Genomic DNA, 21,869 nt, shown 5'->3' on the forward strand with positions numbered 1-21,869 from the left:
CACCCGGCTGATGGGCACAGACGCAGCCCCACGGCTCTGCAGCCTGCAGCCTGGCTAGAATTACTTGGGGGAAAAAACACCCGCTACCAATTCTTTTGATGTATCTTTATCCAAGGGTGGCCTGTCTTGCCCCCTCCTTGTCCAGCCTGCCCCCCAGTTCTAGGCCAGCTGCAGGTCTGCTTCTTCTGCAAAAGCCCGAGAATGCTGAGGTCAAAGACATACATATAAATAAATCAGAGGGCACCTTCTTACTGCAGGACTCTTTTCCAGGCATGTCTGTCTCCCTGGCGCTCTTGACATACGTTACAAGGAAGCCTTGTTTCTAAGTGGGAACACGACTGCCTCGGTGCGGGGAAAATTTATTGTTGAACTTGGAGCTCTAACAAGATGGAGGAGGAACACCTGCGGCTCTCACGGCTCCTCAGGTGGCAGTTTATCTGGCCCTAAATAATCACTGAACCTCTGGAATCATGGCCTCTCCAGACCCAGCACATCCAACTTGTTCCTGGGGGCTGTTTGGGAAGAAGAAGAATTGCTAACTGGCTCTTGTGGGAATTTTATTTTATTTTTAAAGGCATCACACTTCTGGCAAACTCATTCAAGCGATGTAGAGCTGGTTTATCACAAGGAGAGGACCAGGCCCCCTCCTAGTCAGTCCCCCCCCCCCCAAAAAAAAACCCTCATTACTCCCAAGGCTTTGTGGTGCTGATGTGATCTCTAAGAGTCGAAAGGCTAGAAAATGCTACAGGATACATGCTATTGTCTTTTTGGGATGAAGTATTCGTTCGTTAAGAGTTCTTTTATTAACAGTTTATATCTCTAATGTGAGGCAAAAACCTACCAGAAGGTCCACTCATGTCCATGGTATCTGAAACTACAAAGGAAAAGGTTGTTCCTCTGTCTGTGAAGAATTACTCTAGGCTGCAAGTAACTCAGAACCGAAATGACAGTCATTTGGGACAAAATAAAAATTTACTCCAGTCTCATGTAAAAGAAACTCAAGCATTACCAAGAAAATTTTTCAGAGAACACGAACAAAATATTTTAAAGTTTGTTTGGAAGCACAAAAGACACAGAATAGCCAAAGATATCCTAAAAAAGAAAAATGGAGCTGGAGGAATCAGGCTCCCAGACTTCAGACTCTACTACAAAGCAACAATCATCAAAACTGTATGGTACTGGCACAAAGGCAGAAATAGAGATCAGTGGAACAGGATAGAAAGCCCAGAATTAAACCCATGCACCTACAGCCAACTCATCTATGACAAAGGAGGCAAGAATATACAATGGAGAAAGGATAGCTTGTTCAATAAGTGGTGCTGGGAAAACTGGACAGCCACATGGAAAAGAATGAAATTAGAACACTCCCTAACACCAGACACAAAAATAAACTCAGAATGGATTAAAGACCTAGATATAAGACCAGACACTATCAAACTCTTAGAGAAAAACAGGCCAAACACTCTCCGACAGCAACATCTTATCAGATCCACCTCTTAGAGTATTGACAATAAAACAAAAAATAAACAAATGGGACCTAATCAAACTTAAAAGTTTCTGCACAGCAAAAGAAACCCTAAACAGAATGAAAAGACAACCCACAGAATGGGAGAAAATCTTTGCAAGTGAATCAACTGACAAGGGATTCATCTCCAAAATTTATAAACATCTTCTGCAGCTCCATACCAAAAAAACAAACAACCCCATCAAAAAATGGGCAGAAGACCTAAACAGATAGTTCTCCATAGAAGACATACAGGTGGCCAAAAAACACATGAAAAGATGTTCAACATCACTCATCATTAGAGACATGCAAATCAAAACCACTACGAGGCACCACCTTGCACCAGCCAGAATGGCCATCATCCAAAAGTCTACAAACAAGAAGTGGAGAGGGTGTGGAGAAGAAGGAACACTAGTACACTGTGGGTGGGATTGTAAATTGGTGCAACCACTGTGGAAAACAGAATGGAGATGCCTCAGAAAACTAAACATAGAGCTACCATTTGATCCAGCAACCCCACTCCTGGGCATCTATCCAGAGAAAACCATGACTCACAAAGACACATGTACTCCAATGTTCATTGCAAGTGCAATAGCCAAGACATGGAAACAACCTCAATGTCCATCAACAGAGGAGTGGATCAAGAATATTTGGTACATATACACAATAGAATATTACTCAGCCATTCAAAGGAATGAAATACCAGCATTTTAAGCAACATGGATGGACCTAGAAATTATCCTGCGAAGTGAAGTCAGCCATACAATGAGACACCAACATCCAATGCTTTCACTGACATGTGGAATCTGAAAAAAGGACAGACTGAACTTCTTTGCAGAACAGATGCTGAGTCATGGACGTTGAAAAACTTATGGTCTCCAGAGGAGACAGTTTGGGGGGTGGGGGATGTGCTTGGGTGTGGGATGGAAATCCTGTGAAATTGGATTGTTATGATCATTATATAACTACAGATGTGATAAATTCATTTGGGTAATAAGAAAGAAAGAAAGAAAGAAAGAAAGAAAGAAAGAAAGAAAGAAAGAAAGAAAGAAAGAAAAAAAGAAAGAAAGGAAGGAAGGAAGGAAGGAAGGAAGGAAAGAAAGAAGGAAAGAAAGAAAGAAAGAAAGAAAGAAAGAAGGAAGAAGGAAGGAAGGAAGGAAGGAAGGAAGGAAAGAAAGAAGGAAAGAAAGAAAGAAAGAAAGAAAGAAAGAAAGAAAGAAAGAAAGAAAGAAAGAAAGAAACTCAAGTAGCAGTCCTGGGCTCCAAAGTCTCACCAGTGACTCTGGTTTTCTGTTCCACCATCCTCTGTATAGCGTTTTTGTCATCAGGGTCACCTCAAGATCTAAGATGACTGCTGGAGCACCAGCCATCACATCTGTATTCTAGATAGGAAACCAGAGGAAGGGCTCTTTATCTGCCCTGTCTCTACCCTAAACTTTGCCTTACATTTCCCTGATCAGCCTAGCTGCAAGGGAGTCTGAGGACATTGGTCATTTATCTGTGTCTCAGGATAAAATCAGGATTCTGGTGGTGAGCAAGGGCATGTAGCTATCAGACTGTCAATGAACAGTTGTTCCTACAAGCCCCTTGAACACAGAGATCTAGGTTTGAACCCCAGCCTGCCCCCTACCAGTGGCTGGATACCGGGCAGGGTACCAGGCTGAAGCTGGCCGGGTCTGGCTGTGCCTGTTGGACCTGAGCCTATACTTAGAAACTCGGCACTGAGGAGGTCGAGGAGCACATGGTTCTAGAATCCAGAGCCTTTGCAGTCAGTTGTCCTGGGCTGTGGGCAGCAAACCCACCACGGGCCCTTGGTCCATATGTCCCCCTCCTGAACCAGAGGATGGAGTGAGGTGACAGCAAGGAGGAATGCTCCATGCACAGAGACGGAGGACACGTGCAGGGGGCCCTGAGTGAGGGGGGGCCTGGCCTTGGGCTGGAGTCGGGAGACGCAGGGGCCTAGGCAGTGAGACCTTCCAAAGCAGCCTATTAAAGGGGGGGCCCTTCTCAGGGTGACAAAATAATCTTCCATCCAAACAGGACACCTCTTCGTCAGAGGGGTTGCTATTAGTAATTAGCCCCCAAGCGGAAGATAAATCAGGCCTGTCTTGGGAAAACAGAGGCAGGTCACCCTATCTTCATGCAGCATGTGACATGGGCCTGAACTTGTAGAGGGGAGGAGGAAGGGCCCTCCCAGAACAGAGGAAAGGCAACCTGCCCTACCAGCATCTGTGCACCTGCGCATGCGCAGTTCTGCAACAATGTAGCATAACCTGTATCCATGAGCGCAGGCGTATGTATAACTGTCTGCTCAAAATTTATGGAACACCTTGTAAGGGGGACAAAGGAATTTAGATGTAGCGGGAAAACTAATGGGGTATATAAGGCGACGTCCCGCTGCGTTTGGGGCTCAGCCTTTGGATATGAATCCGCTGAGCCAGGGCCGGCGGATAAATGATGCTTCCTAGCAAAACGGTCTTGGTGGCCTGTCTCCCTGGCTGAGAATCCTACAACAAACTGAGCTCGCAGGGGGTGGTCTGCATGTTAGCAAGGCGGCAAGAGCTGAAAACCTCTGCAAACTACTACATTTAAAAAAAAAAAAAAAGGTTGAAAACAAGGAAATAGAAAGATTTTAATGCAACAAAAATAATACCACGGTGCATGTCCCCTCCTGCCTGGGACTGTGCGGATCGTGTGTCCCGAGGGCCGGCGGGTGCCTGGCTTTCAGGGTCCCCACCCTACAGGCAGCACACCTGTCCCATGCGTTACATTCAACTGCCACTCTGGCTTCCAGGGGCCACTGGCTTCCGACCTGGCTCTGCGTCCTTCGTGGGGGTCCCACCTCCCTGCTCATGCCCGCAGGGCTGGCCACAGACTCAGGAGGTCAGCCCTGGGCAGAGGAGACGACTCGCTGCCCCGACCCGCGTGTGACTGTCCCCCCAGCCGCAGCCGCCCCCGGGGCTGCCTGGAGGGGCTCCCCGACTGAGGACGGAACCCCTAGGCCGTCTAGGCAGTGGGGTGCCGCCTGGCTCCACGGCGCTGCCCGGCGGAGTCCGGACACCCGGCCCGAGTCCTGCTCAGACTCAGCGGCGCCCCCGCCTCACAGCTGGTCCTCATCTACCCAGACGGTCTTGCGCTGCTCTTCGCAGATCTTGTCCTTGACGACGCGGATCAGCTCCTCCACGCTGCCCCACATGTCAGCCTCCACCGTGGCGTACAGGCAGGGCAGGGCCTCCAGCTCCTTCTCCTTCAGCCGGCACAGGCGCAGGAACTCCTCCTCCGTCTCGGGCCGCAGCAGCATCTTCCTGCAGGCGGGGGCAGGGTGAGGGAGACACACGGGGGCTGTGGCACCACTGTCTGCCCACCCTGGGAGTGCCCGGCCACCCTTGCTGGCACCCACCCACTGACCACTCGGGCCCTCCCTGCCCACCCACCGACCTCCCTTCCCGGCTTTGTTTCTCCAGACCGTCTATCCCTGAGCTTCCTATGTCCTGGACTCTTTTATTCTGTTCTTCGTGGAATCCCTAGAGATGTCCATTTTAGAAAAATGCCCTTGACGGGAGATCAAGATGGCAGAGGAGTAAGATGTGCTGCTCCCCCTTTTCCCACAAACACATCAAAAAAACACATCTACGTGTGGAACGATTTGCACAGAATGTCTACTGAACGCTGGTAGAAGGACTTCAACCTCCAAAAAGGGCGAGAAACCCTCCACCTAACAGGTGGAACAAAGGGAAAAAAAGAGAGAGTGAGAAAAAGAATCAGGATGCGACTAGCACTCCTGAGAGGGAGCTGTGAAAGAGGAAAGGAACCCACACCCCGGGAGGCCACCTAACCGAGGGGGAGATCAGCCGAGACGGAGGGACCTCAAAGTCACTGAGAAAAGCACCGCAGCTGGACTGAGGAGGGCCAAGCAAAGGAAGAGCCACACAGACCATCGGCACCACAGCCCCAGCTGGCACAGCCTGAGATGCTTGGGTGGGTGCTGGGCGCTGAGCCTCAGGCTCCGGAGGTCAGTTCTGGGGAGAGGACAAGGGCTGGCTGTGTGGAGACAGCCTGAGGGGCTAGGGAGTGGTGCACCACAGGCTAGGGAGTGGTGTGCTACTGGCTGGGGAGCAGAGCACCACAGCAGAGGGAACGTGGGAGCTGGGCCTGCAGGAGAAGCAAGGCGCCGTTGTTGGGGAGGGCGAGAGGAGGAGGGCGGACCGCCATAGGAATCTCTTTCCCTGAGCACGTGTGGGCTCCCAGAGGGCGGGGCACCTCTGGCACAGGCCATGGGTGGCAAGAGGCCACTTGCTTGGGCTGCAGGAGACTGGGTGCCTCTTGTGCAGGCTATGGGTGGCTGGGCACCTCTTGTGTGAGCTAAAGGCAGCAGGAGGACTAGCATGAGACAGCGCTTCTTGCATGATCTACAGACAGTGGGAACAAACCACAGCAGTCATCTCAGAAACCAGAGGGGGGCATGGCCTGCCACCACTAGGGGTCTATGGACAGGCTCCACCTGCAGCCCCAGTCACCTCAGAGGTTGGCAAAAAAGAGGGCACTGCAACCAAGCACCATTGATGTTCTCATTCACCTGGGAACACACCCTCCCTGCTGCTGCCAATGCCAAATGCTTGATCACTGTCACTTCCCAGGATCCTGCAACCAGGAGCAGCTTGTGCAGCACTTCCTGCATTGGCTAAACAGGATGGGGTGCTTCTTGCATGGTCTACAGTCATCTCTGACTCAGAGGTGGGCATGGCTTGCCACCATTAAGGGTCTGTGACAAGCACCTCTCAGACACAATCACTTCAGAGGAGGGCATTGTGACTGAACACCACCTATTGTTGCTCTCACTCCCCTGGGAACTCACACACTCTGTCACTGCCACTGCCAAGTGCTCTGGGCACCACCTAAATCTGCCTGAGGCTCATTACCACTTCGCAGAGCCTTGCAACTGGGAGTTGGCTGTGCCACCTTCTGGCAGATCCTTGCTACTGGCAAGAGTGCAGCAACCAGGCACTGACCACTAGCCTTACCTATTGCCTCCTTCTCCCTGGAAACACATTCAGCACCCTATCAAGGGGATAACAGCCTGCTCACACTGAAGAAAGAGACAGCAAATATCCAAACCCCCATGCCAAAAATAAATAGTAACACCCCACAAAATACAAAGGGGTGCTCTTACATAGAAAGACCTTCAAGACTACAGTAGTTCGTTTCCCTAAACTCACAGGAAAAGAAAAATATAAGCAAAACGAAGAAGCTTGGGAACCATTCCCAGTTAAAAGAACAGGAGAATTTACCTGAAGCAGCAGACAATGAAAGAGACCTCTGCAGTCTAATAGGCACTGAGTTCAAAAGGGAGATAGTGGAAATACTGAAGGAATTAAGGGTGAGTATGAAGGAATTAAGAGCAGATATAAACAGTACTTTAGAAAGGAGCTAGAAAATATAAGGAGGGACCAAGAAAAATTAGAAAATTCATTTGCAGAGATGAAAACCAAGCTAAAGGCACTAAAGGGCAGAATGAATAATGCAGAGGAACGAATTGGTGACTTGGAAGATAGCATAATAGAAATCACTCAATCAGGACAGCAGACAGAAAACCAAATGAAAAAACATGAAAGCAATATAAGAGATCTATGGGTTAATACAAAGCAAGCCAATCTAGGCATAATAGGGATTCCAGGAGGAGAAGAAAAAGAAAAGGGGATTGAAAATATATTTGAAGAAATTATGGCTGAAAAGTTTCCAAATCTAAAAGAAACAGATATCAAGATACGGGAAGCACAGAGGGCCCCAAACAAGTTGAACCCAAAAAGGCCCACACCAAGACATATTATAATAAAAGTGACAAAAGTTAAAGAGAGGATTGATTCTAAAGGCAGCAAGAGAAAAACAAAGTGTTAATTGTAAGGGAACCCCCCCTAAGGCTGTCAGCTGATTTCTCTACAGAAACACTACAGGCCAGAAGAGAGTGGCAAGATATATTCAAAGTTCTGAAAGGGAAAAACCTGCAGCCTAGAATACTCTATCCAGCAAGACTATCATTGAAAATAGAAGGAGAAATAAAGAATTTTTCCAACAAACAAAAGCTAAAAGAGTACAGCAATACTAAACCCATTCTAAAAGAAATACTGAAAGGGCTTCTCTAAATAAAAAAGAAGTAACAAGAAACAGGATGGAGGAAATCACTCTTGGGAAGGAATTCCTTATATAAGCCAGTATACAGACCCAAAAGGAAAAACAAACCAAAAAAACCCTACTGTAAAAGTGACAGTAAACATAAGGAACAGCAAAAGGACAAAAGGGAGGATGTTAAAAAAGGACTTCGACATCCCCGAATGTGGGGAAGGAAAGTAAGGAAATCTAGACTTTTTTTTTAAGGGTGCACCTGCGGCATATGGAGGTTCCCAGGCTAGGGGTCGAATCAGAGTTGCAGCCACCAGCCTACACCACAGCCACAGCCATGTCAGATCCGAGCCGCGTCTGCGAACTACACCCCAGCTCACGGCAATGCGAGATCCTTAACCCACAGAACGAGGCCAGGGATCAAACCTGCCTCCTCATGGATGCTAGTCAGATTTGTTTCTGTTGAGCCACAATGGGAACTCCATAGACTCTTTTTTAATAATGTGTTTGAGCCCATATAGGACTATCAGGCTAAAAAGCAGATATAGAAAGGGGTTAACATACTTGAAAAACAGGGCAACCACAAATCAAAACCAACTATTACTTTCTGCCCCCCCAAAAAAAATTGAGACATGTCCCCGCCCCCCGGCCCCGTTTTGGCCACACCCATGCCATAGGATGTTCCCAGGCCAGGAATCAAACCCAAGCCACAGCAATGACAACACCAGATCCTTAACCTACTGTGCCACCAGCGAACTCCTAAAACTGTCTTTTTAATTTAATTTTCTTAAATCTCTCTCTCTCTCTCTTTTTTTTAAGGGCCACATGCACAGCATATGGAGGTTCCCAGGCTAGGGATTGAATTGGAGCTACAGCTGCTGGCCTGCACCACAGCCACAGCAATACCAGATCCGAGCCACATCCGCGACCTACACCATAGCTCACAGCAATGCTGGATATCCTTAACCCACTGAGGGAGGCCAGGAACTGAGCCCACACTTTCTGGGAGACCAGTCAGGTTCTTAACCTGCTGAGCCACAACGGGAGCTCCTCTATGTTTAATTTTTGAGGAGCCTCCATGCTGTTCTCCATACAGCTGCATCCTTTTATATCTCCCACCCCACTGCAGTGTGCAAGGGCTCCAACTTCTCCCCGTCTGGGCCCACCTGTGTCAGTTTCTGGTGTTTGTGCAGCAGCTATTCTGATGCATGTGAGGCGATGAGGTAGGGACTCTGGTCTCATTGACTTATGGTTCCCTAAGCCTGGCACCTAATGGGAAACCCTGGGGGAAGAATGGAGTGGCCTGGCCACCCTCAGTCTCAGCTGCAGCTGGTGTGAGGAGAGGTGGGGACCAGAGACGCCACCACGTGACAGGCAGGCCCCCAATCATGTGACAGGCAGGCCCCCCACCTCGGCATCATCCTGATTTCCTCCTTCTATTAAATCCCACAGCTGACCCCTCCCCCAATCGCACAGGCTTGACCTTGATGGATCCAGGATCGGACTTTCCTCATTGCTCACCAGATGGGACCCAGTCCCGCATCATGGTCCTTTGTCCAGGTTGTCGCCATGCCCGTCTTGGCACAGCAGCCAGTGGGCCTTGCCATCCCACGTTAGATTATGTCATTCCTCAAAACCACCAGTAGCTCTGTCTCACTCAGGAGATGTCACACTGTCCTATGGCCCACATGGGCTGGCGTGGTTGGACCCCACTTGGCTACAAAGTCCCTTCTCATGGCTCTGCCCACACTGGCCTCCTCCAGCTGTCCCACCTCTGGGTCTGGGCGCCTGCTGTGCCCTCTGCACCCGCCCGACCTGGCCTCACTGTAGTGGGTCTGTGCCAACATCAGCTTCCTGGACCACCTGGGTCCTGCGGCGCCCACCTGGCTCTCCTGGCACGCATCCTCCTGGACACCTTCCACCTACGTGTATGTTACTGTCTCTGCTGCTGGAGGTCAGGGCCATGTCCCTGGACTGGGGACAGACACTTGATAAGGATTCACTAAAGAGGTGAGCGGGGCTGGGGGGAACCCAAGCAGCCAGCTGTTCTTGGTGGGACCACAGAGGCTTGGTGGGGTGGGGGTGGAGGTGGTACTTTAAGGCCCTGGGGGTCCTGGAGACCTACCTGAACTTCTTAATGTTCTTCTCTGACACGCGGATGAAGAGCACGATGGGGTAGATGCGGGACTTGATCAGGTCTCGGGTGCAGCTGATCCCAGCCTCCAGCAGACAGTGCTTGTTCTGCAAGCCCAGGGGACAGAGGTCAGCAGGGCCCATGCCACCTCTGCCAGGCTGGGTGCCTGGGGAGGGGCCCGCGGTGCAGGATGCGAGAGCCCCGAGTGCCCCAGATGGACCCCAACCTCTGAGACACATGGCCCTGCTCATTTAGACCCCTCGCTCCCTCTGCCACGCGCAGGGATGGGCACTGCCAGAGCCCCAGTCCCCAGCCTGGGGTGAATCAGCTGGCATGAACGAGTCTTAATAAAAAGCAAAGACAGCGAGAGAACACCTGCTACTCTGTTCTGCCTACAGATGCGCTCTTGGTACTAGATGGGGTGGAAAATGCTTGGGAGGTGAGGTGGGCTGGCTGTCCCCGGGGGGGTGTAAGGGTTCTCAAGCATGACTCCCTGGTGCCCATGAGCTCATCATTTCTGAAAATGATCCCTGTTTTGCTGCAGGTGCCACTTCAAAAAAAAAAAAAAAAAACCCACAAAAACAAAAACACCTTTGCACTGAAACAGAACAAGAATACCGAAACGTACACATGCTCCTAAGCTTGTAGCTCAGAAGACTTGTCACAAACTGAATGTGCTGGTGGGATGAGCACCCAGGGCCAGAGGCAGAGGTGGCCCTGGTCCTCCGGGTCACTGCTTCCCTGTCTCACCAGTGTAGCCACTACCGGAATTCTAACAGCAAAGATTCTTGGACAGTATCACCTTTGCACCTAAAACCTTCGTGGCTCCAACTCTGCCCACTCATTTTCCATCCACGCTGTCTGTGAAAACTTTAATACCCAATAAACTCTTCAAGGCTGGCTAATAGCCTGGCTGTGCTTTGATCTGTGTGACAATGGGGGCAGGTGCTTGAGTGACTGTTGGTTGGACAGCAAATCTGGAATTCCTGGCTGGACGCTTGCTCCTGCCATCCCCCAGGTCACTGCCCACCAGGGAGCCAAACCCCCAACTCTGGGGCAGCACTCATCCACTGTGGACTGAGAATCTCACCTTCGTCCAGACCTGGAGCAAGGAAGAACGCCATGCTCAGGGCTGCCCAGGATCACGAAGCCTGGCTCCAGAAGACTCTAAACCAAGCGCAGACGCCTTTTCTGCATTACTGCCAAGAACCCTTCCGATGCTCCATTTCCCCCTTTTGGAGAACACAGTCCCTACCACCTGCTCGCTCGCCATTTCCGGCCCCTGCTATCACAGCCAGGCTCAACACATCCCTGAACAATGTGGACCAGAGCACCAGCACCAGGGAGCTACCAGAAACACAAGGGGGTTCTGAACCATAAATGGACATTGGAGCCGGCGAACAGGGCTTGGAGAAATTAGCACGTGGCAGAGGGAGAGGAGGAGAAGGTTCACACGCAGGGAGGTGAGAGCAAGTTCTGCTCTAGTCTGTGGCCCAGGTGGCTCACAAGACGATCAGGCAGTGTCAGCCCCACCAGCCTCCAGCCCACCTCACCTTGGCTGCCACTGCCTCGATGTTGGCAGGAACGACACATTCAAAGGTGTTGGGGTTCTTCTCTCTGGAGTAGATGATAGTCTCTGACTTCTGCTTTCTGAGGAACTCTTCTCTCGTGACAACATCTGCAGAGAGAGGGACCAGTCCTGAGGGCAGTGGGATCACCATCCCATCCAGGCGCTGCCCTGCTTCCTGGGCTCCACAAAGCTGCATGGCTGACCCCCTTCCGGCCACGTTTAAATGAATCTCATCTCCTCCACTAGATCCTGAGGTTCTTGGCCGAGGGCAAGGTCAGGGTCACACTTTACACTCCCCCCAGCAGCCCGCTGTCCACACGCTTTCATTAGCTCCAGGGCCCTTGATGGAAGAGGAAGAGGAAGGAGAGGAGGGGAGGGAAGAGGGGGGCCTGCGGGGCACGCACCTGGCTTGCATATGGTGAACTCCATGGCGCCCCCTGAGTTGAGCAGCTTCTGGACCAGCGCCTTGGCCAGCATGGTGGGCGTGAAGAGGACGGGCCGACGGCGCTCGCAGTAGAAGGCGTGCACCGGGCTGTAGGGGATCAGGCTGAGGTTCTTGCCGAGCTCACTCTCAGGGTCCAGCTCTGGGAAGGGACAGCGAAAGGCTGCCTGTGGCTGGGTAGGGGGCACCCCTGGGTGTCCTCTTGGCCCCAGGGAGCTTTGGAAGCCATTCTGGAAGGGTAGATGGGACCCTGGGGGCTGGTTCTCCTAAACCACTGCACAGAGTGATGCAAGCCGGCAGCCCTGGACGCCCTTGGGCCACCCAGGAAGTGTATGAAATGACCTGTGGGTGGGCCCTGTTCTGGGAGCTGGGTCGACAGCGCTGAGTCAGGCCCTGCTCAGAGGCAGGAGGGATGGAGGTGGCAGGAGGTGGACAAGAGTGGGTGACATGGGTGGACGATGCTGAGCTCCCCACGGAGGAGCGTGGCCTGAGGCCCGCCCGACCAGGAGGAGCCCAGGTGAGGGGGAGCAGGAGCAAGGACAGCTGGGGGCAAGGGGTCCCTGTCCTTCGTCCCCTGGCCTGGCCAGCCTGGAGAGGAGCCCCAGGCCCCCCGGCCATCAGTGCGAGGCCAGCAGGCCCTGGGAGGCAGGCCAGGAGGGCTGGCTCGCCACCAGCAGTGCCTTCTATAGGGGACTGTGGCCCCTCGCTGGCTTTATGATAAGTGGCAAGAGGCACTCAGTGGGGAGAGAAATCAATAAATAAATGCTTCATGGCAAACAGCTCCAATTAACACGGCATCTGGGCTCAAACCAACTACAGCAAGCGTCAGCTGGGGTGAGCTCGGCGGAATGCGGCCAGCAGGCTGCTGGTCCTCCCAGCAGGACCCCGCAGCTCCTCCCCAGGCGGCACCCCCTCCCCACTTCAAAGGAGCAGACAGGCTGGCTCTCGGGGACACTGAGGCTGCGGGCATGCGGGAGGTGGGCAGGGGCCGGCAGTCAGCACCCTACCTTCCTGCTTCTCGGTCAGGAGCTTTGTGGCGTCCAGCGAGGCCCGGCCCAGGCTCCCCCGCGGGCTCCCGGAGACGATTCGGACTCGCTCGTGGCTGTTCATCCGCTTGTACTTGTTCTCAGACCTGCTGACGAACTGGGGACAGTGGGGGCGAGGATGGCTCCTAACCCAGATCCCAGCTCTGCCCCCGGGGCCTGGGTCAGTCACTCCCCCCAAGGACAGGGGCCACCTGGCAGGTGCACGTTCTCCTGCTGTTTGGGAGCTGGGAGTCGGCAGGTAAGGAAACAAACGCCTCCTCTCTCCTCCCCAGATGGGCAGGACCTGCCGGGGGCTGCTCCCGAGCAGGCTCCCAGTGGAGCCCCCTGCAGTCTCACCCACTTCCCCAGAGGCGAAGACCCCTGGCTAGGAGCCTTCAGAGGAAGAACCCTGAGTCTTCTGGGGGTACCTCACCCTCCTATGATTCAGAGCTGAGCCCTGGAGGGCGGAAAGTTTTGCCCGGGGTGGGGGCCTATCCCCTGGGTGACTCTGCGTCTCTCCTCAATGTCCCTTTGCAGGCAGGAAAGTCCAGGGAGCGGGGACGGCAGCCCCTCTCTGTCATTAACCGGCCTTTGGGCGAGTCACCTGGAAGCTCAGGGTTTCGGCCTCCCTCGAGCCACGTGGGCACAGAAACGTGTGGTCTCACGTGGTCCTGTGTCAGACTTCACCACGGTGCCCCTCCGCCTCCCTAAGTGTCTTTCTGCTGCCTGTTCACCTCTACCTGGTTTTAGGGTCAGGTCACCCACCATTTCTCTGGGTTTCCTATGTTCCAACATGAGGACAGAGCAGTGGAACAAATGCATTAGTCCCTAATGAGCACAGCGCCAACCCAGGACCTCCTTGTGAGGCTACGTGTTAATACTACTCTCAGTTTTTGTCAGCCGGTGACAGGGAAAAAGCCGGCACACACTGCTCCTGCATTTATGTGAAGTCACTTCTGAATGCCTTACCCACTAAGCTGTTCCTCGTATAATGATCCATGCCAAAAAAACCCACCCCTTTTAGAATCAAGTACAAGGAAAAATCCTTCCTGGTCCCAAGAGCTAAAACGTTTCTGCATCAGCCACGGTTTAAAGTCTCTGCTGGGTTTCCCTTTTTCCCTTGACTGCTGGGATGCTCAGAGATAACAGGGCTGAGTCTGAGGGACGAAATGGACCTGGTGAGCTGGAATGTTTGTTTCCCTCTCCTGATCTTTCTATTAATATTTCAACAGCTAAGGTGTTTCCATTTCTTTTAGCTCTAAGTTGCCCCAAATCTTTCACAGAAGTGAGGTTTGCTTCCAACAGGGACAGAGGCTGTCTGTCGACTTGTCCCTGTGAGGATAAAACGGGATGAGAGAGGGGAGGTGCCGTGAAAGGACAAACACAGCACAGTTGCTCAGATCCAGCCTCCTTTTGCTGGTGCGGAAAGGGCAGGGCAGCAGCAAAGTGGGCCTGTAAAGTCAGCAGGTGCTCCGCGCGCTTTACCTGGAGGAGCTGGCCGAAGAGGAAACTTGCTCGGGAGAGGCGGGGGCTGACCCGGGGGTCTGTGGTGGGAAGGGGTTCTTCGGGCTGCAGGGTGTTCTGCAATCAGTTTATCAACCAGTGAGACCCCTAACACAGTAGTGCCACTGAGAACAGGAGCTCCCAAGCCCCCCACCCCCCACCCTCGCCCGCTCTGCACTGATGGAAGCATTTCAGATGGGGAGCAGGCTCAGGGCTAAGAGGGGACTCCAGACCTGTTCCAACAGAGACCAGAGAGCAGCGGGGCGTGGGGGGGGAGACTGCATCCCAGCTCGGAGAGGGGCTCCTTCTGGCGGGGGTGGCCGGCTCCTAAGGAACCTAGTCCCCTACAGTCATCCCACGAGACTGATGGCTCCCCCTTGGGATCACCCCTCAAAGGGCCCCAGGAGGTGGTGATTAGCTGGCAGGGCGCAGGGCGACCTACCCGGAGGGCCCTCAGCGTGTGGTGTGCCGTGTCCGCCTCCTCCCGGCTGCCCCTGTGCATCAGACGTTGCAGCTTGACCAGGAGCAGTTGCTGGGCGCTGGGGAGGGAGGGGGCGGAGCCTCAGGGGCCTGGCCGGGGCAGGGGGCCCTGGGCAGGGTGTGTGCTCTGAGCCCCAGGCCTACCCCAGGGAGGACTCAGCGTTGGGCATCTGGCCTTGAACCCTCCCTCTGGAGCCGACTCCTCATGGTGCTGGGGTGAATTCCCTTAACCTTCCCGAGACTCGGTTTCCTCATCTGGAAATCGGGTCTACTGATGCTGCCCTCGCAGGGCTGGCCTGGGCAGCAGTGTCAGGGGCTCAGGATGCTTTATGGATGCCTGGGCGTCTGGCCAGAGGATGCTGGCTCAGCCCCTGTGTCATCACCGAACAACGAACAAGGCTGGAGAGGTAAGAGGCCACATCCCCGGGTAGGTGGGGAGGGTTTAGAGGAGGAGGAGGGACTGGCGGGGCTCACTCTTCAGCAGGCAAAGGCTCCCCCTCTGCCGAGCTGCTCCATCCCCCTGGACCCGTCCGCCCCGCCGGTTCTGGCCTCACCGGCTGTAGCTGGGGATGGTGCCCATGTCCAGGTCGTGGTCCGTGAAGGGGTCGACCCGCGCACACAGCCACTCGTGCCTGTCCTGGTACATGGTGTCCAGGACGTGCACGACGTCGTCGCACTTCAGGGACATGGAGCAGGCGTCCAGCTGGCTGGAGATGTTGAGGTTCAGCCGGATGTAGAAGGAGTCGCCGGACGTGATAAGCCCCTCGTCTATGTCCTTCAGCAGCTTCCGGTACCCTGCGGGACCAAGGCGTGGAAGCAGCGCTGGCCGGCTGTGGGCCACCCCCGTGCAGCCCCCGGGATGGCCCCTTTGAGTCCGAGGCCGGGGACCCGTCCTCCCTGCCGAGGGAGCAGCTGGGTCGCTGACTGGGTTCCCTCTTTCTCTTGGCTGCCAGGAAGCTCGGAGCACACCTCTGTGCCACCGTACAACAGATCCAGTGATCCTGAACCCAAGTTCGCTCTGCTCGCTGCAGGACAGGCCAATACATTGTTGGGGCAGGAACGAGGAATCCCAATTTTTAATCAGAAAGCCAGCAGGCCCAGAAGATGGCAGACTCGTGTCTCAAAAAAAACCCCCATCTTCTCTCAGGCCGAATCAGGCTCCTTTTACCCAGAGGAAGGGGACAGAAGGGGCCGCTGGTCACTCCCTAACAGTCCTTGCTTGGGGGCGGGCCCACTGCAAGGCCGACCCGTGGCGGAGTAGGACCAGTCGCTCACACTGGGACCTCTGCTACGATCTCCAAGTCCCCCCCCCCACAACCCATGGTCACAGAGCTTGTGTATTATCATGCTGTTCTTGAATCGATAGTCCCCCTCCACACACACACACACACACACACACACACACACACACACACACACACGAGCAGGCATTCTGTGCTCTTCCGCATCCAGCTTCCACCGCACAGCGCCACGCCTGTGAGATTCATCCGCGATGCTGCGCTGCAGCTGCGGGCATTCTTTTTCTTTGCTGTAGAGTATTCCACCCCACCCCCGCCTCGTGCTGACCGACCTGTGCTTCGGTGCACATCTGTGCCGTTGCCCGTTTTGGCTATTACGGCTAGAAACATTCTTATACCTTTGTAGAGCTATGTATGCTTTTTCTTAGGCATCGTCACAGGAGTGGCAGGACTAAGTCACTGACTGTCTGTAGGTTTAGATTTAGTAGACGCGGCCAGACCGGCTTTCTAACGTGGTGGGACCACGGCACGTATTTGAATGTTAGTTAACACTGTTGCCCTTTCATGTAAATTTTCACCAATCCTTTTGGAAGGAAGTATGGCATAAAGCCATACATACGGTAAAGGCGGGGAGCTGTCAGCTAACGTCCAGGCCATAAATCCCAAATTTAAGTCCTGAAATCGGCCTCACACGCAGAGCGCTACTTAACACGGAGGAAGCTAAAGCAGTCCCGGTAGCCAGGCCTAGAAACAAAGGCCCACACCACCCATGCCCCGGAGACTTGAGGCAGCAGGCTGGCCTCCACCTTTGGTGGAGACGGGGATTCGGGCGCCCTTCCCACTCACTTGGTCGGAGTTACCTCGCATCGCTGTCTGAGCGCCCCTCCCCCGCCCCGGAGGAGAGGCCCTGTAAGACCTTGCTAGAGGGAGCTCTTCTTTCCCTGACTTCCAGACGCAGGGCTCCGCAGCTGATGGGTCCACGGGCCACTTCTCACGCTGCGTCCTAGGGCACTGGGGCCGGTGGGCAGGGCAGCGCCCAGAGACTCACTGCCAGGCTGGAAAGCCAGGCCTGGCAGAGGGGAGGAGCCAGCCCGCGGGTTGGCAGGCTGGGCGCGCTATCTGGGGACAGAGGCTCATTATTATCTGCCGCACCGACCGGGCGCTGCCGGGAAGGAGCGGGCAAGCAGGCCGCCGTGTGGAGAGTGGCTATTTATGCTCTGTTGAAACATTCATGAGCCCTGCTGGGTAAAAATAAGATCCAGCTGCAGAGATAATCATGCAGGCAAAAAACCCAGAGGTGAGAACAAGAACTCAGTTTGGGAGGAGGAAGACAAAGCCTGGTGCCCCCTGCCCGGGGGGCTTGGCCGAGAAAGAGGAAAAAGCTGCTGGGGGCCAGACGAGAAGAGGGGTGAGCTGGCCTGGAGCCTGGCCACAGAACAACAGCCTGCTGGACCCGCCACCCCAGAGTCTCTGCCTATGTCAGGCTGGAGAGAGGAAGCAAACCCCAGCCTGGCAAGGAGAGGGGCGGGCTGGCCAGCAGGGATGCGGCCATCGCCCAGCAGGCTGCTTGGGGCTGGACGTGCCACCTGCACCATGAGCAGGGCGGGTTGCCTGAGGCACACCAGGGCAGGTGTGGGTCACACCATCTGCCCTCCCCTGCCTGCTGCCCCACAGTCCCCTCCGATGGCAGCGGGCCTGCGTCTTTGCTCACAGAGCAGATGCAGAGAGGGCGCCGACACCAGGTCCCACGCCGGCTGGTGAACTCACCTTCCTGGTTGGCCTTGTAGTGCAGAGTGACGGGGCCGCTGCACCTCTGGATGGTCCAGTGCGCCTCCTCTTTGGTGCACGTGTCCAAGGGGACGCTCTGCCTCTCGCCTTTGATACAGCCCTCGAGCTAGAGATCAAAGACACGCTGTTCCGCTGGCGCCACGGGGAGCAGAGCTGCGGGGGCGAGGCTGCCCCGCGGGGAGGAAGCACCTCTCCCGACAGAGATGGGCTCAGCGCTGCCGCGGGAAGAAAGCGTCCGGCCAAAATGCGGTTCCCGCACCTCCCGTCCATGGCCCGGGGCACGCGCGTGCTGCGGTGTGCCCTGTGCGTGTGCACAGGATCTAGAAACACGAGCAAGGAGTGGCAGAGAGAAGGGCCTGGAGAAGGGCTTCTGGCGAGGAAGGGCTGCTCCCCTCCGCCTCCCTCCCCAGCGTAGCACAAAGCCTTGGCCGGGGATGGGGGGGCGGTGGTCCATGCGCTGTCAGCGGCAGATGTGCAGAGGAAGCAGAGGGAAAGCCGTGGGCACTCCGGTGCCCAGCCTCTCACCAGCAGCAACTGGTGGCCCTCGTGGAGGCCGGCCTTCTCGGCCAGGGAGCCCGGCTTGACCGAGTGGATGAAGCTCCCGCTCGCGTTGCCCCCGAGCAGGGTCAGCTGGGAGATGAGGCTGTCCCCGTTCAGCGTGGTGTGCTGCACCGCGGGCCCGGGACCCCGCACGTGCCCCACGGACGTGACCGATGGCCGGAAGGGTCTGGGTCAGGAGATAACGTGGGGGTTAGGCGGCTGCAGGGCGGGCCCCCTGCCAGGACATGCCAGAGGGCGGGGCCCAGGGCTGGTCCTGTTCCTTGTCTCCATCAGGCTGTGTGGCCCTGGGCAGACCCCTCCCTCCCTGGGCCTGACTGGGGGTCAGGGGAGGCGATTTCTGACTCTGGGAGGCTCTGATTCCAGAACGAGGGTGACATGGACACTCCCCTTTGCAGGGGATCGAGGGGTGAAGAGCCTTTACCTCCTCCCTGCCCCCACCCCAGCTGTCCCCTTGCCCACGACCTTGGTACCTTTCCAGCGAGAACTTTCTGAACATGAGGTTGACCTGCTCCAGGTCATAGGCGTCCAGGCCCTCAGACTGGTGGGAGGAGGAGGAGGAGTGGATGGAGGGGGGGCCGAAGGAGTACCGCTCGTGACTGTCATCTGCAAAGGAGGGACGGACGCGTCAGGACCCCAACTGGCCAGCGGAGCAGGGAGGGGCTCCTGGACTTGCTCCAGCCCCTGCCCCTCCCTGCCTGCCTGCCTCCTGGGACATTCTCCTCCGGATGAATGAGGTGGGGGGGGCAGCCTCAGTCAGCCAGCCCCCAAGACCCAGGGGGGCAGAGGGTCCAGCGCTGGCAACCTCTCCTACCCCGCCACTCCCCTGCCCCCAGGAGTCCCTTCTTAGCAGGATGCCTCACCAGTTTTTTTTAAGACTTTTGTTTGTTTGTTTTGCTTTCTAGGGCTGCACCTGCACCATATGGAAGTTCACAGGTTTGGGGTTGAATCAGAGGTGCATCTGAAGCCTACACCACAGCCACAGCAACATGGGATCCTTAACCCACTGAGCGAGGCCAGGGACCGAACCTGCATCCTCATGGATGTGAGTCAGGTTCGTTACCACTTAGCCTCAATGGAAACTCCAAGACTTTTTTTTTTTTTTGGTATCTAGAAAAAGGGTTTCCATCAGCAGGTGCTTGTTCTGCTTTGGAATCGGGTCCGTATTTTCCACTGGGGACCTCAGGTGTCACCAACATGCACTGGCCTCCATGGGGCTGGAAGAGCAGCGTCTGGAGTACAGAAGCCCCTCTCCTCCCAATTCAGCAGGATCCCGAGGCCCCAGGGGAAAGACGCCCACTCTGCTTAGCTGGGGTGGGGGTGGGAAATATGCCAGCCCTGCTCTGGGCTGCCAACAACGGCTCCTCTGCAAAGAGAATCTGTCCCGATGCTGCAAGGAAAAAAACCCCGCGTTGGACCGCTGCCCGGAATTCTCTTCGCAGCGCTCCCCTGCCCAGACTCCTTTAGTTCTTGCCATTACCCAGCCGCTATTAGGTGCTGACCTCCCTTTAACACTTGATAGCTTCTGATGGTCCCCAATTAAGGAGAGCCACTAATCTTTCATTGCATCTGCTGGCAGCCTGAGCCGGTGCGGGGTGGAGGCAGGCTGGGGGAGCACAGGAGTGGGGGTGGGGGGTGGGGCCTGGCAGGCCACACCCGCAGAATTCTGAGCCAGTCTCCACGCTGTCAGCTCTGCACCACCACAAGGCGCCGAGCCAATTCCCCAGAGGCTGGAACCCTCCCTGCTCCCCCCTCTCTCCTATCGGGCCAGCCAGAAGCTCAGGTTTGTAAAATCCTCCCCACTGGCCCAGAATAAAGCCACCACGAGTCTCTGAGTCCCATGCACCTGTCACAGAGCCTGGTGAGGCGTGGTGTGCTAGGGTGACCTGGGCCCCTGGCTGTAAGGGGTGGTGGCTGGAGCTGCACCCATGCGTACTCCCTGGAGACGGAGCCCTGGGCCGAGTGAATATCCCCTCCCTCACCCCCACTCCGCCTGTGGGCTGTTTTAGGGCTGCCACCTCCCCGTCATGTCCCCAGTGCTTGCCTGTCCCACACGTCCAATTTCAGGGAATGAAAACCACCGTATCTCCAGCCCAAGACCCCACCCCATTCCTGCCCCTTGTCTGGGTGAGACTCACTAACAGCTTAATTAATGTGCGGACTCTCAGAGGGTCCCCTGCTTCCAGGCCACCCTCCACCACACTGCTCCTCGGTTTCCCCAAGACTCTGTTTCTTCAGCTGCAACATGAGGACAATAGCATTGCTGCAAATGGGTGCTAAGCGTCACTGGAGTTGATTCACACAGCAAGCACGTCCACATTGCGTGGCTGCAGCCACAAGCACCGTTCTGTCTTAGAAACCCACACCTGGCTCTGAGTCCACGCTCAGCCCCGGGGTGGCTCCCACCACCTGTAAAACAAAAGATGGACTCCTCGGGTGCTTCCTGGCTCAGGCTGCTTCCGACGGCATAGTCAGCTCTCTTCCTAAAGACCTGCCATGTGCAAGGCTTCGCCCTGGCGGGCCCTGGTGGAGGGTCAGGGCACGGCCGGTGTGGCTGCCACACCTGTAAGGCCTCTTGGATGGGCCGGGTACCCACCGTCAAGGTCTAAGCCGTCGAATCCACCGCTGTCGTTGTCTTCTTCGACTGTGCTGCAAGACATAAGGGAGGAACAGGGAGCTCTCCTGGCTGTGTGTGCAGGTGGTCAAGGGAGGAAGCTTCTGGAATGTTCTGGCTATCCAAGAGGCTTTGGTTCTGAGAGGGCAGGATGGGCGGGAGAGGCAGGTCAGCAGGTGGGTGGAAGGCCATGGGCCAAAGGAAGGTGGTGCAGGCTGGACGCTCTGCTGGGAGGGCAGGATGGCCCCAGCAGCCCGCAGAGGCCACGGTGCCTGAGGACGGACACAAAGAGCCGGTGAGCCGATTCCCAGACACCTTCATCTGCGGTTTCCCACTCACTCTTCTCGGATGCAGACGACTTAATATTTCTCAGATATCGGATGAGCTGCACTGTGCCATGAGCCCCAAAGAGCTGAGCCTCCAGGCAGGACTGGGTGGGAGGGAGGCACATGCTCCAAGAATTCTACGTTGTTCCTGGGTGGTTCTTGCGATGGAGCCGTTGGCAGGACCGGAGACACAAAGCCAGCCCGCCAGCCACCCGCTGCTCTGGCCTTTCCAGGAAGCCCCTGCCAAGCTCTAACTCTCACTGCGACAGGTCAACCATCAGCTGAAGTGTATCAGGAACATCTGGGTGCCCTAGGGCATGTCTCACTGGGGACACCGATGGCTTCCAAGAGGTGAGGAAGGGGCGCCGGGGGGCAGGAGTGAGGGGCCGCTCAAAGGGCCTCTCACCGTTGGCAGAGAGAGCCAAGCCGTGGAGCCATGGGGTGGAGAAACCCGATGTCGGGGTAGCACGGGGCAAAGTGACAGAAGTTTCGTCCCTTGCTAGCTAGCGGCGACCCTGGGAAAGCCGTGTCCCTTCCTGGAGCCTCAGTCTCTTCATCTCTGAAGTGGGC

General features: G+C 55.4%; 1 protein-coding gene across 4 annotated transcripts in view; it reads right to left on the reverse strand.

Annotated features, from left to right (window-relative positions):
• The window catches only part of CARD11 (caspase recruitment domain family member 11), a 121,200-nt gene continuing 103,442 nt past the window's right edge, over positions 4,112-21,869 (reverse strand). For all 4 annotated transcript variants that reach the window (XM_021086018.1, XM_021086015.1, XM_021086019.1 and 1 more), the window contains exons 14-25: positions 20,956-21,008; positions 18,833-18,965; positions 18,327-18,528; positions 17,781-17,907; positions 15,330-15,570; positions 14,738-14,834; positions 14,278-14,373; positions 12,775-12,910; positions 11,730-11,909; positions 11,309-11,433; positions 9,747-9,862; positions 4,112-4,809 (exon numbers count right to left, since the gene is read on the reverse strand). In XM_021086018.1, coding sequence (XP_020941677.1) covers positions 4,605-4,809; positions 9,747-9,862; positions 11,309-11,433; positions 11,730-11,909; positions 12,775-12,910; positions 14,278-14,373; positions 14,738-14,834; positions 15,330-15,570; positions 17,781-17,907; positions 18,327-18,528; positions 18,833-18,965; positions 20,956-21,008 — 1,711 coding nt within the window. In that variant the 3' untranslated portion in view covers positions 4,112-4,604. The remainder of the gene's footprint in view (positions 4,810-9,746; positions 9,863-11,308; positions 11,434-11,729; positions 11,910-12,774; positions 12,911-14,277; positions 14,374-14,737; positions 14,835-15,329; positions 15,571-17,780; positions 17,908-18,326; positions 18,529-18,832; positions 18,966-20,955; positions 21,009-21,869) is intronic.

The sequence above is a fragment of the Sus scrofa genome, chromosome 3 (genome assembly GCF_000003025.6).
Source record: "Sus scrofa isolate TJ Tabasco breed Duroc chromosome 3, Sscrofa11.1, whole genome shotgun sequence".
Classification (NCBI taxonomy): Eukaryota; Metazoa; Chordata; class Mammalia; order Artiodactyla; family Suidae; genus Sus; species Sus scrofa.